Below are 14,508 nucleotides of genomic sequence, written 5' to 3'. Positions count from 1 at the left end.
CCCCCCCCCCCCTCGGAAACGAACGAAGACGCCGCTCATCAAGCATGTTCAAGAGCACGGCCGTCTGGGAGATAGAGATCGTCTGGGCTGGCTGTACAGTGTACACTGAACATGTCTTAAAGGGATAGTTCACCATTTTTGAACTTAAGCTGTATGAAATACTTGCCACTAATAAAGTGGTTGAAGCTGTATTAATTGATTACCTGTTGAGTCCCGTGGTGGGAGTTCTGCTCTGGTTTTGGTGAAACATTAGGTAGTTACGATCATTTTGTGGGGGGCACAGGGGCCACGGATTAAAAAGTAAATTAATCATTTGTATTGTTGACGTATTTCTAAAATATATTATTAGCAACTTTCGTTCGACTTTGACCCCTCTATAACACGGCGTAGTGATATGGACACATATGATATGGGCTTACCTGAGTCTCAGGTAGTGTCTATACCGCATAATCAGCCAAATGAAATGGTGCAGATTATGCAGTGGTCAACTTTCCGCATATTTTGCATTTCTCATTTTTCGCATATATCACGACTTCCACTGCATAAATCACATACAAATCCCAAATATTTCATTGCAAAATCAAGGATTTTAGCCTGCATAATCAAGGATTGGTGCCCGCGTTTTACTGGAGGCTCTAGTCAGGGAACAGTCGTAGTCACTGTATATAAAATATCACTTGTAATTGTTGGAGCCACCCCACAACACCAGATGGGGCTGATGGCTCTCGTGTCCACACTCACACTGAATCATTTCCTGTTATCTCATTTATACTTGAGAATGACCAATAGGGGTCAAAACGTTGCCTGCTGTGATTGTGAATACATTTACCTTTACCATTACAAAGTGATTTGCGAGCCCTTGCTTTTGTTCTTGATGCAGGGACACCGTCACAGAGAGAGCAGCCTCTTTGCAGACTAATTTCCCCCATATGTTGAAGTCCAGCAGTACACATTGTAATTGAAATGTATTGCTATATACTTGTAACATATAGATTTCCCAGTCTCACAGAAGGAGCACATTCTTGTGTCTTAATTGAAATCTCCCCGATATCTTTTTGTTTGCGTCTCTGCACACAAGGCAGTGCACATATATATTAACAAATAGATGCCTCATTGGCCGCTGCGGTTCATTGGAAGTGTGCAAGAGGGGGGTATTAGGGGTAAAGGGGTTTAACAAAATAGGGCCGTTCATGGGCTCTATTTTTGTCCATGCTAAAGCCCTTGTGCTGCATTCACATGGGATCAGGCTAGCAGTAGACGGCAAACCGGAAGTCATTTTAGTGGAGAGGAGCAGGACAGTAAACGGAACTGGACGGCACGGCAGACAGAACCGGTGACGGTAACGGCAGACGGCATCGATGTTAAAATATTTAATCTTTGTATACCGCTCCATGGCGCCCAGCAGGTTTTGTCGTTTGTGAATGCAGCATTATAACTAAACTACTTTGCCTTTTTATTTTTTTACTATTTTGAAAAACATTTTTTAATAGTTCAACTAGCCGATCTACATGGACACCTTGTGAGCTTGTAGATCTACATGGACACCTTGTGAGCTTGTAGATCTACATGGACACCTTGTGAGCTTGTAGATCTACATGGACACCTTGTGAGCTTGTAGATCTACATGGACACCTTGTGAGCTTGTAGAACTTTAGGGATAAGGGGTTTAGCATGGAGGAAAATGGAGCCCTTTGTCTCTCCATTAATTTAAGTTAATGTTTTATTTTCCCTTAAGTTGTGGTCCACAAGATTCGATACACCAACCAAGATACCCATGTACCTGTCTAAATACTTCCTTAATGTCAACAAAGTCCACACCCACAACACCAGAGGGAGTTCAACAAACCATGTGCAACCCAGATTTGGCACAAACAAGGGACGAAATTAATCTCGCTCCTATATGCCACCAAAATGTGGAACGCCCTACCAACAGTCATTAAGACATGATAATCCCTTGACTCCTTCAAAACCGCTCTCAAAGGGCACCTACGGACGGCTGCAATTCTAAACTGGCCCCCGTAAAATCTGAATCCCCTCCACCCCTTTCCCCCCCTCACTGTATATGTTTTCTTTTCCCTTTTTACCTCCTTTCTGATGATGATTTCCAGTTTTTTGGCTATAGAAGTGTATATTGGTATGTCTCTAAATGTTATGATGAATTAAACACGGTGGACCCTCTTGTAAACAAGTGTAGTGCTTTATTGGGTCGTCCACTCACAGTTGACAGTTTTTGTATTGAGTTGTGCTTGAAGTGTACTGTAAATCTGCAAACTATGTGAATAAATACTTCAATCAATCAATCAAACCCTGATGCCCTGGCCTGGATCAAATGAAAATCTGAGTTTTTCTACAAGCCTGCCTCCTGCTCCTGGTCCTATTTCTTTTAACAGTTTTTACTGTGACGTTCTTATATTTATTCGCACAGACCTGGGACATTAAAGAAACAACCTCAATATTGTTAGAGGATATAACGGCTATAGGCATGTGTATTAGCGTAATAGTTTTAATATGGAAATACATGGCAGCTAGTGCACGTTTCGTTTATGCATTCGAGGCAAATATAGGGAATCCGAGACAATGCTATAAAGCCGAGGAGTCTAGTTTAATTAGCACCACCAGGAGTGTTATTGCGCTGACGTACCGGATCACAACACCGTGTTACTAATATTTCACTCCGTAATGACATCATTACCACAATTTAATTACGTGCCTGCGAGGGGACACGTTTGATTAAACACACAAATGCGTTCAATGGAGTTTTTTTTTTAATAGTTGGAATTGGCCCTTTGTAATTCCGTCTGTGTTCCCAGGTAGGACAGACGCTGTGGCATGGAGATACGCAGCAGACACAAGAAGAGACAGAACGCCCCAACATCAACCAACAGGGCTTTTGATCCTTTGTTAAATAGATCAATGAATCAATTAACCACTCCATCCCTATTGTCTATCTTTGTTGCACAACAGCATGGTGAAAATATAGTGACAACAGCTGATTTATAAGCTTTATACAGTAGGTCAGCTATTTTCAGTTATTTGTTATGTTCTATTCTCGCCTATACGGCGTATGGCATGCCACCAAAACAGGAATAGATTATGAATTGATTTGATCAATGATTTGTTATAATCGATTACATATGGATTCGTTTGATTAACTGTTTTCAGCCCTAAATCAACGCCACCAGAAAGAGCTATATCCGCAGCTATACTGGGGCTGGAGCACGCAGCCTGGTACACCAGGGGTTAAGAAGCACAAACAATAACATTTCAGGAGCAGATGTCCTTGAGGCGAAACCAAGGACGAGGCAATTGCTAATCTCGTATTCCCAGCATGATCAAATCACCAGGCAACAGATATAAATAAAAGGACAGGAAATGAGGAATTCACATTCAAGGGTGTCAGCGGTGAAATGAAGATTCATGGTGAAGAGGCGCGGTGAAGGCAGCAAAAATTAACTGCAAATAAAAGAGGGACAGACCCAGACGGCCTCCAAAGTCCGCCATATAAAGTAGGTTTGGCGGTACGAGGAGCTAGGGGAGACACACGGCCAGTGGTGAAAGAAGTACTATGATTATCGTTCTTTCTTCTTTTTACTTACGTAAAAGTAGCAATACCATACAACGTAGAAATACTATTAGTAACACGTGCGTATTAGATGCATCATGCCAGTACAAGAGTCCTGCCATCAAACATTTACTTTAAGCACCAAAAGCAAAAATGCTTTGCAGAATGTCCCATTTCCCCCTTTTTTCCCCAAAGTTTTTTTAAATCTATTTTTAATCTATTCTAATCTATTTTCTATTTTTCGACGTATAAAACAGAAGCGTGTTTTGAAATTGCAGCACAATACTTATACAGTTCCTTCCCACCACATGGGGCCAGCGACGCTAGATGGGGTCTGGCGGACAGTTGAGCAGTGTTGTTTTCCTCGACTAATACTATGACGAAAAATGTCCGTCGACAAAAACTACATAAAACCAAAATGAAAACTATGCCATGATGACTATTACTATGACTAAATATACTGACAATTTCGTCAACAAATACAAACTAGACTAAAATGTTAGATAGATCCAGTATAAGTCATTTTACACTTGGTTGCATGCTGAAAATAGCAGATGTACAAGCCCACAACGCGTCGCATGTGAGCTTTACTTGTAGATCGGCTATCTTCAGCACGTGTATAAACAGTCATTACGACAGCATCAACGCCCACCAAAATACATTTTAGTCGACTAAATCAACTGTAGATTTAGTCGACTAAAATCGCATGACACTTAGTCGACTAAAACTAGACTAACACTAAAACATTCCAGGTGACTAAAATGTGACTGAAACAAAATGAAAACTATTGAAGAGAGACTATGACTAAAACTAAAATCAAAATGTGCTGCCTAAAACAACACTGCAGTTGAGGCTCATAGAGGCTGATGGAGAAATGGCTGTACTTTGTCATGTTAGACAGCTGCTTTTATTTGACAGCCAATATAGGCTGCGACCGAAGTGGATATTCTAAAAATATGAGTCTGCACTCGCCACCGACATCACCAGACAGTCTCGTTTTCTGCTCATTTCACAGCATCATTTGTTACTATGAATGAACTGTATGCCGCTATGCGCCCCGTTGAGTTTTGTCTGTCGGCCTGGAATGCAAACAACGAAGACGGGGGACATGTTTATATTCAAATCTTTAACACTGCATCTACACGGTCACTGTAGTCCAGGGCAGGGTTCTCAAAGTGAGGTCCAGGGACCCCTCAGGGGTTCTTGGGATGGGGGCGTGGTTCCCCCATGGTCCTTTCCAGGTCTGTAACTGAGAGTGTACAGCTGGAACCAAATTGACCGATACTGTATCGGTATCAGAAAAGTATCGGTATCAGCCCTTATTTGTCATATCGGTTCATATCGGTATTGGTGAATATGCCAGTCTAACCCTATAGATCTGATCGGGACACTGAAATTTCTATTAAAAAGAAATTTGAATTTTTCAAAAAATTCAAAAAAGGTTAGTATCTTTTAAGGCGTTTTTTTTTTTTTTTTTTCAGTCCCTATAAAATGGGTAATTATTTCTACACACCTGTTTCTGCTCCTCTCCCAGTCCGTCCCACATGGACGCCACTATCTTGGAGACGTCTCCGAAGGTGGCGTTGGGGTTCTGTCCCTTGATGGCCGCCTGCGTGTCCCTGAAGAAGAGCGCGTAGGCCGACACGGGCTTGGTGGGCTCGTTGGGGTCCTTCTTCTTCTTCTTCTTCTGGGGCTTGGGCTTGGGCTTCATCATCATCTCCGACGAAGGCCTCTTCTCCCCCGTGATCTGGAAGAACATCAGCGCGACGCAAAGACACGAGCAGTTTATTGATACTGGAGAGAACAGGGGACTCTCTCTCTCCCTCTCTCCCTCTCTCCCTCTCCCTAATAAATGTAGTAAAAGTACAATATTTGCCTCTGAGATGTACTGGGGTAGAAGTAAATGTACTGGCAAATGGAAAGACTCAAGTAAAGTACAAATACCTCAAAAGTGTACGTAAGTACAGTACTTAAGTAAATGTACTTAGTTACTTCACACCACAGCCAAGCGGTTCCAAAAATCAATGCCATGCATGGATGGACCCCGAAATAGACGTGCAGGCATAACACCAGAGGGAGATCTTCTGACCTCGTTCCCCCCCAACATTCGGCTCAAACATGGGAGGAAATGCATTCTACTATGCTACTATGCTCTAGCACCCCCTAGTGTCTATCTGTGCACGCCACTGCTCCCACCAAAGGTGGTGCTCTAGCACCCCCTAGTGTCTATCTGTGCACGCCACTGCTCCCACCAAAGGTGGTGCTCTAGCACCCCCTAGTGTCTATCTGTGCACGCCACAGCTCCCACCAAAGCGCGGAACGACATTGATTCCCTACCTGAAACTCTGGGACGGGACCCGTTTGTGGGCCACGGACCAGTTTGTAATTATGGTCACGACTCAAAGAAAAACAAACACATAAAAACATTTCCATAATAATACAAAATAAATAAATAAATAAAAATTCAGTGCCACATATTAATTAACACTTTTCATGCCACCATCTTCACAACGTTTTTGGCTGGGGACTCGATCCCGGAAATGCTTTGGCCATGTCTCACAGTACAAGATGGATGGATGGATATGTAGACGCATCATTTGATTTCTGTGTTCAATGTCTGTGTAGCCAGTCAGCATTATGTCATTATAACAATGTTTCAACTGGCTGTAACCACTTAAAAAAATGTGCCGAAAGAATAACATGTTTCTGCCAACCCCTTTTCTTGTTCTCCCCCCCCCCCTTCCTTGCCCATCAGTACATTTATCAAAAACAAATCGATTCTCTGAATTTATTAAACCATTTGAAATGCACCTGTTTCGTGGTATATTACTATATCTAACGTGATGGCTTTCAGTTGTTCACAGTGTGATGCGTTACACTTATGACTTCCATGCAATGGAGCAACAGAAAGTACTCGGAAAGGCACATATGGCTGCAATGGCTTTGATGTGGCACTAGAGAATGAATTAGGAAGAGGGAAATGGAATTGCTCACTGATAGTAGAGATGGTAATCAGTTTTTTATTCATAATTCACTGTGTGGACAGTCAAAGTCATAACAGGGGGGAAGTATAGTCAAGGAAATAGTGTTTTAATAGAAAAAACTTCCTGTTCTTGTGGTATCACTGCATGCCACCATATTTGCATACTCTGATGAATGACAGAAGTGAGGATTGGTCCACACTAATGTGTTTTCCTTGTAAAATGCATAATGCATGCTTATTATACGGCGTGGCCTGGCATCCACATTACTATTTGAACGACCTGAAACTGAGACTTTTGAAAATGTCTGCTGACCCTGTTGGAGTTTTGGTAATGTTGGGTTTTTAATGTCCGGGTTTAAAAATGTCCGGTGGACATTTTTTGCATTTTAATCCGGACAGGCGGAAAATGTGACTATTTCAAAACGATGATGCAGATTATCGCTTCCCAATTAGTTCTCATGGAGATTATTTACTAAGCGGTGCTAAAATGCATGTGTGGAAGGAGAATATACGCGTTCTTTGTTTTGGAAATGTACTAGTGTGGACCCAGGAGAGCTTATGACAGCTGATTTAAGCAATATTACACGAGAGGGTGTGGTTTAACGTGATTATTGCCACGACTGTGATGTGGTCAGGAAAGAGACGTCAAGTTCCGCAAGCATCACTGAAGTGGCAACGGTCAAACCACACCCTCGAGTGTAATATTACAATTATACAACAGTTACCCTTAAAACTGAAAAAACATATTTTTTTAATGACAGATGTAGTCACTACGATAAACTAGCTAGCCTATAGCCACCTTCTTTGCTGCGCTCTGGGAAAACAGAGCAGCTGAATTCTTTGTTTTGATTTGGTGTGGAGTGGTGCTCGTTTGATCCACGGCTATGGGGCTGTTTCAACCAATCAGATTGCTTCCTCGAAACGACCTGTTGTATAATTAGTATTACACTCTCCACTGGGAGTTGTGGATTCCTGTTAAAATATAGTTTACAAGTTCACAATGCATCGTGAGTCGTGACACGTGTGAGCTTGTAGATCTACTACTTTACAGTGGTGGAAAAAGTACTCAATTGTTTTACTTCAGTAAAAGTACCAATACTGCAATATACTGCTATTTTCAAATGCGAAATGTATAGGGTTGAAGTGGTTAATGTATGTTTTCTAATCAAAATTATAATCTCTAAAGTAACTAGTAACTAAAGTTTTCAAATAATTGTAGTGGAGTAAAAGTAAAAAAATTGGCTCTGAGATGTAGTGGAGTAGAAGTAAAAGTATAGGAAATTGGAAATACTAAAGTAAAGTACAAATACCTCAAAATTGTACTTAAGTAAAAGTACTTAGTTACTTTCCACCACTGCTACTTTAGCCGAATGATTGCGACAAAAACGTCCCAGATTGCACTGGCATTGATCGCGTCACATTCTCAGGAAATGAGAAGGCGACGAAGAGGGCGCTGAGTGAGAAGAGGGCGCTGAGTGAGAAGAGGGCGCTGAGTGAGAAGAGGGCGCTGAGTGAGAAGAGGGCGCTGAGTGGTTGAGTGTTCCCCAAACAGAGAAGAGGGCGCTGAGTGGTTGAGTGTTCCCCAAACAGAGAAGAGGGCGCTGAGTGAGAAGAGGGCGCTGAGTGAGAAGAGGGCGCTGAGTGGTTGAGTGTTCCCCAAACAGAGAAGAGGGCGCTGAGTGGTTGAGTGTTCCCCAAACAGAGAAGAGGGCGCTGAGTGGTTGAGTGTTCCCCAAACAGAGAAGAGGGCGCTGAGTGGTTGAGTGTTCCCCAAACAGAGAAGAGGGCGCTGAGTGGTTGCGTGTTCCCCAAACAGAGAAGAGGGCACTGAGTGGTTGAGTGTTCCCCAAACAGAGAAGAGCGCGCTGAGTGGTTGAGTGTTCCCCAAACAGAGAAGAGGGCGCTGAGTGGTTGAGTGTTCCCCAAACAGAGAAAAGGGCGCTGAGTGGTTGAGTGTTCCCCAAACAGAGAAGAGCGCGCTGAGTGGTTGAGTGTTCCCCAAACATTTTCATGCGAGCGCCGCCGGATTAATGTGAAATTTGAAAACATTTTCTGCTGAGGAGCCCCCATACAAGATGTGTGTTTAAAATGTTTCAAAAATATTCAAAAAGTTGTTTAATTGCATTCTACACATGAAAGGTGCTATACAAATAAAGTTATATTTTTATTATTAGTATTAGTAGTAGTAGTAGTTGTAGTAGTAGTAGTAGTAGTATTACACACAAATACACAGTATTTCAAATAGTCAATGTTTATAGGGTTAAAGTGCTTAAACAGATCTTGATGCAATACTTTATAATTTATTTTAATACTCTTTTTTCCTGGGGACCTCCTGGAATCCGCTCAAGGACCCCTGGGGGTGGGGGGTCCCAGACCCCACTTTGAGAACCACTGGTATATAGTTGATGAGTGTATTTATGCATGTCAAATAATAATAATAATAATGCTGATAATGTCAGCTAATCTTTTACTTGCATCAACAATGTTCTACTAAAGCCGTTTATAATGTTCATCATAGACAAGAAGAATTTATAAAGATCACAGAGTGATTTAGCCGAAGGGGACAACTACCCAATACAACCACTCCCACACAACACTAGCCAAAACACCCACAAGCTGCTGGCGGCAGATTAACATGGGAGCCAATTGAAAGCAGAATCTCTCCTCAGCAGCTCCGCGGGCATGCAGACACGACATGGCTGTGCACCCAACACAATAACATACAGTTAGCTTATAACTGAAGCATCTGGATGATGAAATGATGTTAATGTATACGACATGGCTGTGCACACAACACAATAACATACAGTTAGCTTATAACTGAAGCATCTGAATGATGAAATGATGTTAATGTATACGACATGGCTGTGCACCCAACACAATAACATACAGTTAGCTTATAACTGAAGCATCTGAATGATGAAATGATGTTAATGTATACGACATGGCTGTGCACCCAACACAATAACATACAGCTAGTTTATAACTGAAGACATGGCTGTGCACCCAACACAATAACATACAGCTACTGTAGTTTATAACTGAAGACATGGCTGTGCACCCAACACAATAACATACAGCTAGTTTATAACTGAAGCATTTGGATGATGAAATTATGTTACAGTATACAAACATGCAGAGTGAGGATCCGGACACTTTGGATATTAAAGTATACCAATATGCAGAGTGAGTATCCGAATTACTGTTAGTACATGACACTGTAATAGTCGTCGTAACTGTAATTGCAATTACAGTAATGACTACTTAGTAATCCCTAGCCAATCTACAAGATCGCAATGCATCGCAACGCAACGTGTTGTGGGCTTGTAGATTTCCCTGCAGTGTAACACTCCGCTCCGGTGAAAGGAAAAATCGTCTGATGCATCCAAACGATATATTTCGATATGTTTTGGGTGTATTAAATGACAATCGCGGGTCATGAAAAAAAAAGCGGATTTACTTCCTGACTCAGCGGTTTCTGGCCAAAAGCCCTTTCAACATAAGGGTACCTCCCGTTCACTTTGAAAGCGCTGCTCTAAGCCACCACTAGATGGCAGTCAATGAGTTAATTTCACCTCACTGCCAAGCATGAGGCACATACAGCAAAGGGACTCAGACTGGCATACTGTACTGTACTGTACTGTACTGTACTGTACTGTACTGTACTGTACTGTACTGTACTGTACTGTACTGTACTGTACTGTACTGTACTGTACTGTACTGTACTTCCTCCCTGGCGGTGTGTGTGTGTGTGTGTGTGTGTGAGAGAGAGAAAATATATGTACATGGTACAAAGTATTTGGTGCAAAATCATTAAATATCACGTGCTGAACTGCAGCAGTCCTGAGCAAAATACAGTTTAAAGTATATATATATATATATATATATATATATATATATATATATATATACACACACACACACACACAATATGTGCAGGTGTGCAAAATGAAAAATACAAACAGTGTGTGCTCTCCGGTGTTGTTTTACCAATTACCAGCGCCAGCCAACAGCAAAACTGCAACCATTGCTTCGAGACTGTTTGACATTTCTAGGGAGCCAAAGCATCGGGAGAGGAGTGAGTATTCACCAAAGCTGTTTTTCAAACTCGCCAGGTTATGCAGTCTGCACATCCAATCTGCTCAGCTCCGTAGCTGTTATTACACTGAACATTTCTACACTCTGCCACGTACGGTTACAGTCTTTTGTGTATTGTGCATTGATTTTTTAAGGTATATACTACATAACACTTCATTATAACTATTTTACACTGTTATAGTAAATCAGACCTGTCTGAAGTGAGTGGTGCAACTGTTGGTACCCTAAACATACATACATAAATATTAGCAGGTTAGTTTAGTTGGATCTGAGCTGACCACCCAAGTTTCTCCGATTAGAGAGAGGTTCTGTGACACCAATATGTACAGTACAGATTAGCAGTTTTAATTCCATTAATCCATGAGCCATGCTTTATAGTTCAAGTGCGCATGGCTGCCTGGGTTGGAGTTGTAGAGTAGACTCAGTGAGCGCTGCATGATGTGGCTTGTGTGAAGGCTGGAAACTGAGTGAGGGCTGTGGACTGAGTGACTGGTTATATAGGGACACACCTGGACTGCGATTGGGCAATTAATTAAGTGGTGATTATGGCAAACACCTGTGTCATTGTGGATGCAGGGAATGGGAAATTTCCGCCAGAGGCTGCCATTCAGACTGTGAGATAATTCACAACACAGAGAGTCATGGACACAGCCAGGGACGGACAAAGCTGGGCATTGGAGGGGCTATAGCTGCACCACTCATAAATATAGCATAAATAGGCAGCCAACAAACCTATACAAGCTCACAAAAAGTATATAGATTTGCTATTTTTGATGAATTGAATTAGAAAATGTACGCCTATACAGCATATTGACATACCCAAAATAGGGACGCTAGTTTGAGAGTGGTTATATTATTGCTAATATTGATGTGACAATACACTAGTTGAGACAAGGTACATTCATTCTACGTCCCTGTCTTGCCTCAGACACATTTTAGTTCCCCTATACTTGTGTACGTTTGGAATCCCAATACAGTTAACCTGAACCATACAGTAGTATAATGAAGTCTAATCATTATACCCAAGAACAATACTGCCCTACAAAGCCAAAGTGAGGTAACTACGGTGGGGGGAAAAAGGTTGATATTGGGTTTATAAGTCTTTCAACTGGTCAGCCAAATGAGATATCGGCAAATAAGTGATATTACACAAATTGTAAATACTAGAGCGGTGCCCGTTGGGCACTGGCCTACTTGGAACGATGCAAGTAGTAAATGTACGTATGCCACACCCAGGTATTATGTCTGTGTCCCTTTTATGCCCATAAACAGCATGGAGTTATTTGTCAGGCATGCCCAAATAGATATATGGAGTCTATGCAGATGTCCATATATGGAGCATGGGCCCAATCCAGAGCCCGGGCAGAGGCCTTTTTGTGGCGGTTCTGGACAACCGTGGGTCAGACCCACTCCACACCGGGCACTGCACCCCCTGCAGTGGTGGTGTGGAACGCGTGTGTCGAATTTGTGGGGTTAGGGTTCTCGAGTTACGTGGATTACATCCGTACACACGTACAGTACAGACATACGTATACAGACAGACATACATAGACATGCTGCATAATTAAATAGATAGATGTTCTTGAGGTACAGTAACTGTTTACCACCCAAATTCACAAAGGCTAATTTTACCTTTTGGGATACACAAATACGTCGGTGTGTCCAAAAAAACCGTAGAGACTGCACTTTGATGTATAGTAAAGAAAATTACATCCATTGTTCAAGATTTAAGCATCAGAGTCTGCAACTTCCATCAGTCGTGGAGTTCCATGCGTGTCTGTGTGGGCTGGAGAGTCTCCCCAAAATAATCACAGGCACAACAATAAATACTATGTTCTCCATCCATGACCTGCTTAAGCGTAGCAATGCCAGACCACACATCTGCTCTTTTAAATCACATCTCTCCATGCCCAGCATGTTACTCTACCACTTGCAAGCCCCCCAAGGAAGCATATCTGAAGTGATTATGTCAGCTACCAGTAGGCAAGGCAAAGGCTTTACATTAATTGCAACATCAAGACCCAACAGAATCCAACTCCAGAGATATCTCCAAAATGGGTCTGTAAACTCCGAGAGTGTACAATGGTTAATCTCTGGGGACCCCAATCTACATGAAACACAAAAAAAGAACACTAGAATTGTGTTTGTTTATTAACTGTACAAATGGAACCAAACGAGGGTCCATTTGGTTCCGTTTGAACAACTCTCAGAGTTACAGACCCGTAAGGGCCGTCACATGAGGAGTACTCTGGTGGTCCCCGGGACCCTACGTTGAGAACCAGTGGTCTATGGCAGTGGTCCCCAGGACCCTATACAGTGAGAACCAGTGGTCTATGGCAGTGGTCCCCAGGACCCTATACAGTGAGAACCAGTGGTCTATGGCAGTGGTTCCCAGGACCCTATACAGTGAGAACCAGTGGTCTATGGCAGTGGTCCCCAGGACCCTATACAGTGAGAACCAGTGGTCTATGGCAGTGGTTCCCAGGACCCTATACAGTGAGAACCAGTGGTCTATGGCAGTGGTCCCCAGGACCCTATACAGTGAGAACCAGTGATCTATGGCAGTGGTCCCCAGGACCCTATACAGTGAGAACCAGTGGTCTATGGCAGTGGTCCCCAGGACCCTATACAGTGAGAACCAGTGGTCTATGGCAGTGGTCCCCAGGACCCTATACAGTGAGAACCAGTGATCTATGGCAGTGGTCCCCAGGACCCTATACAGTGAGAACCAGTGGTCTATGGCAGTGGTCCCCAGGACCCTATACAGTGAGAACCAGTGGTCTATGGCAGTGGTCCCCAGGACCCTATACAGTGAGAACCAGTGGTCTATGGCAGTGGTCCCCAGGACCCTATACAGTGAGAACCAGTGATCTATGGCAGTGGTCCCCAGGACCCTATACAGTGAGAACCAGTGGTCTATGGCAGTGGTCCCCAGGACCCTATACAGTGAGAACCAGTGGTCTATGGCAGTGGTCCCCAGGACCCTATACAGTGAGAACCAGTGGTCTATGGCAGTGGTTCCCAGGACCCTATACAGTGAGAACCAGTGGTCTATGGCAGTGGTCCCCAGGACCCTATACAGTGAGAACCAGTGGTCTATGGCAGTGGTCCCCAGGACCCTATACAGTGAGAACCATTGGTCTATGGCAGTGGTCCCCAGGACCCTATACAGTGAGAACCAGTGATCTATGGCAGTGGTCCCCAGGACCCTATACAGTGAGAACCAGTGGTCTATGGCAGTGGTCCCCAGGACCCTATACAGTGAGAACCAGTGGTCTATGGCAGTGGTCCCCAGGACCCTATACAGTGAGAACCAGTGGTCTATGGCAGTGGTCCCCAGGACCCTATACAGTGAGAACCAGTGATCTATGGCAGTGGTCCCCAGGACCCTATACAGTGAGAACCAGTGGTCTATGGCAGTGGTCCCCAGGACCCTATACAGTGAGAACCAGTGGTCTATGGCAGTGGTCCCCAGGACCCTATACAGTGAGAACCAGTGGTCTATGGCAGTGGTCCCCAGGACCCTATACAGTGAGAACCAGTGATCTATGGCAGTGGTCCCCAGGACCCTATACAGTGAGAACCAGTGGTCTATGGCAGTGGTCCCCAGGACCCTATACAGTGAGAACCAGTGGTCTATGGCAGTGGTCCCCAGGACCCTATACAGTGAGAACCAGTGGTCTATGGCAGTGGTCCCCAGGACCCTATACAGTGAGAACCAGTGGTCTATGGCAGTGGTCCCCAGGACCCTATACAGTGAGAACCAGTGATCTATGGCAGTGGTCCCCAGGACCCTATACAGTGAGAACCAGTGATCTATGGCAGTGGTCCCCAGGACCCTATACAGTGAGAACCAGTGGTCTAT

The 14,508-nt window shown here is 43.5% G+C and overlaps 1 protein-coding gene across 1 annotated transcript in view; it reads right to left on the bottom strand.

Moving 5' to 3' along the window:
- The window catches only part of LOC310863564 (TOX high mobility group box family member 2-like), a 70,093-nt gene that overhangs the window by 17,211 nt on the left and 38,374 nt on the right, over window positions 1-14,508 (bottom strand). The window contains exon 3 of the mRNA XM_083771999.1: window positions 5,076-5,309. Coding sequence (XP_083628125.1) covers window positions 5,076-5,309 — 234 coding nt within the window. The remainder of the gene's footprint in view (window positions 1-5,075; window positions 5,310-14,508) is intronic.

The sequence above is a fragment of the Protomyctophum parallelum genome, assembly GCF_964188405.1.
Source record: "Protomyctophum parallelum genome assembly, chromosome: 8".
NCBI classification, from domain to species: domain Eukaryota; kingdom Metazoa; phylum Chordata; class Actinopteri; order Myctophiformes; family Myctophidae; genus Protomyctophum; species Protomyctophum parallelum.
The sequence above is the reverse complement of the archived record's forward strand: the minus strand, read 5'-3'. Positions and strand labels throughout refer to the sequence as shown.